Source organism: Habropoda laboriosa, unplaced genomic scaffold, assembly GCF_001263275.1.
Source record: "Habropoda laboriosa isolate 0110345459 unplaced genomic scaffold, ASM126327v1 scaffold33, whole genome shotgun sequence".
In the NCBI taxonomy this organism is placed as follows: Eukaryota; Metazoa; Arthropoda; class Insecta; order Hymenoptera; family Apidae; genus Habropoda; species Habropoda laboriosa.
This window is the reverse complement of record NW_017100187.1, coordinates 2,767,717-2,769,823: the sequence shown is the minus strand read 5'-3', so window position 1 is coordinate 2,769,823 and position 2,107 is coordinate 2,767,717. Positions and strand designations below refer to the sequence as shown.

Here is a 2,107-nt window from a genome sequence, read left to right as displayed (position 1 = left end):
CTTTCGTGTGGTCGTTGGGTGTCGCTTGCACAGAAAGAAAGGAGGAGGAACGAGAGAGAAGGAGAAGGAGAGGGAGAGAGAAGCGTCGAAACGACGGACGCGTTAATTAACGCGAGCCTGACGGCGCGAGAAACGATTACCTCGTTATTTCCGAGCGAAAGAGGCGCAGCCCCGTGGAGCAAGAGGAGAAGGGGTGAACGCGAGGAGTCACTTTCGCAGGAAATTAAGCATCGCTCGCGCGCTCTAACGAATTAAGGATGCTTTACGATCAGCGCTGTCCGTGGAACGGGGTCTCGCGGCTGCCGCAAAGTCGGCTTGCACCAGTCTCCCACGAGACGGCCGCGAACCACCCGAAATTAAAACAATAATTTACGCTCGTTTGCTTTTTACCTCGCGATCAACCCTTTTACTCTTTTTCTTTTTCTCGAGCAACCGATAGAAATTCTCTCTCTCTCTCTCTCTCTCTCTCCGCTCTCGCCTTGGTTATGCTCGATCATGTCGAACGAATCCCGCGAGAATGACGGGTGAAACCGCCGCGCCATTCCATTTAAATAAAATTTCGAAGAAGGAAAGAAGAGGAAAGAAAGGAGAAAGGACGTAATGGCCGCTCGCTCCTAGACGAGCAGCGTCTAAACGTCGACCGAGAAATCGCCAAAGGGGACGACGGAGAAACTGCAGAACCAGAGTGCGGTAGCCGGAGAGAGAGTTAGAGGGGACGTCTCGACGAAATTGCTCTTAACAATCTTCGATTTTCTCGTTAGTCCAAGTCGTTCTTGGAAGCGACGTACGTCGCGTTGTCGCATTTGCCGTTCCCGTTTCTCCGCCCTTTGGATCGTTTCGGAAGAGTCGCCCCGACTGAATTCCCGTAGGCCGAAACATTTCCATCGCGTCGACCTGCCAGGCAGGAAGATCGGGACAGGCGTCGCGTCGCGTCACCGCGAAGAGCAAAGTTTCGGCTCGCGTCGGCTTAAAAACTTGAAATTGTCGCGGAATTTCGATCCTCGACGCTCTATTCTCTCGTTCCCCCCCTTTCCGTACCTAATTTCCTTTGTCTTGGACCCATTCAGCGGTACGGCGTAGCACGGGGAACAGAATAATTCACTACACGAACGGTTGAAGATGGTGTCGTGAGAGGGGTGGGGGTGTGATCGAAACGAAGCAGAGTTTACTTTATGTTTCAGTGAAGGGATACGCGAGCGTCGCGACGCCTTCCATGTGTCTAACAGTGGCGAGCGCGCTACTCGTACGACTACTGGCGACAGTTTAGAGCCGAGCGGAGACGGCGCGCGGCCGGCCGCGCTCTTATCCACGGGAATCGGTGCAATACCACTCGAAGAGTTCTCCACTGGAGGGAAAGGATTGGACAACTATCGATCGGGGAAAGAAGACGGAAGGAGAAATCGATGATTCTCGGCGGGAACGAGGAAATCGATGGGCGCGAACGAGTATAGTAGGTGGGATCCATGGCGGGATTTCGGGCGGACCGAAATAGCAGGGGACGGAATTGTGATTCGCGCGCGCGTGTCGCGAATCGCGATGAGCGCGCACGGGGCTGGGTGGACGACACGCGACTCAAAAACACAATTTACGAGGCTATGTAAGCCGATTAATTTGTACGATACGACGTGCACTGGCTAGTGTAAATGTTTGTCGAAAACGCGTAGAGAATCGCCGAGCGATATTCTTCTCGCGGACACACAGCCACGCGACGCGTCGCGTCGATGGGAAATGGATCCAGAATAGCAGGAGCGGAGAGAGCGAGAAGAAGAGAGTCGGTGATGGCGAGCGGGTGCCGTGACCGAGCGAAGCGTCTCGACGCTCCACCCCGCGCATATCCGTGTTTCTCTCGCATGACGCGCACTCGCGTAGCACGCAACGATACCTACGTGTACACCCGTTATACGGCTTCGAAGCTTCTACTCCCGTTGTACTCCCGAAAGGACGCCGGACTCGCGCGGCTCACGCTCGCGATCACGACCCAATAATCGGTCTGTCGGTCGGTGGATCGAGGGTAAAAGGAAACAAAAATAAGAGCCAAGAGGATTTCCCTGCTTATGGAAGAGCTCTCTCGACGTGTCTGTATCTGTATGTATACTTTGTACATAGC

The 2,107-nt window shown here is 54.2% G+C and overlaps 1 protein-coding gene across 1 annotated transcript in view; it reads left to right on the top strand.

Annotated features, from left to right (window-relative positions):
- The window catches only part of LOC108579698 (cell adhesion molecule 2-like), a 31,244-nt gene extending 29,977 nt beyond the window's left edge, over window positions 1–1,267 (top strand). Inside the window, exon 8 of the mRNA XM_017943286.1 lies at window positions 1,182–1,267. Within this exon, the coding sequence (XP_017798775.1) occupies window positions 1,182–1,267 (86 nt within the window). The remainder of the gene's footprint in view (window positions 1–1,181) is intronic.
- The last annotated feature ends 840 nt before the right edge of the window (window positions 1,268–2,107 follow it).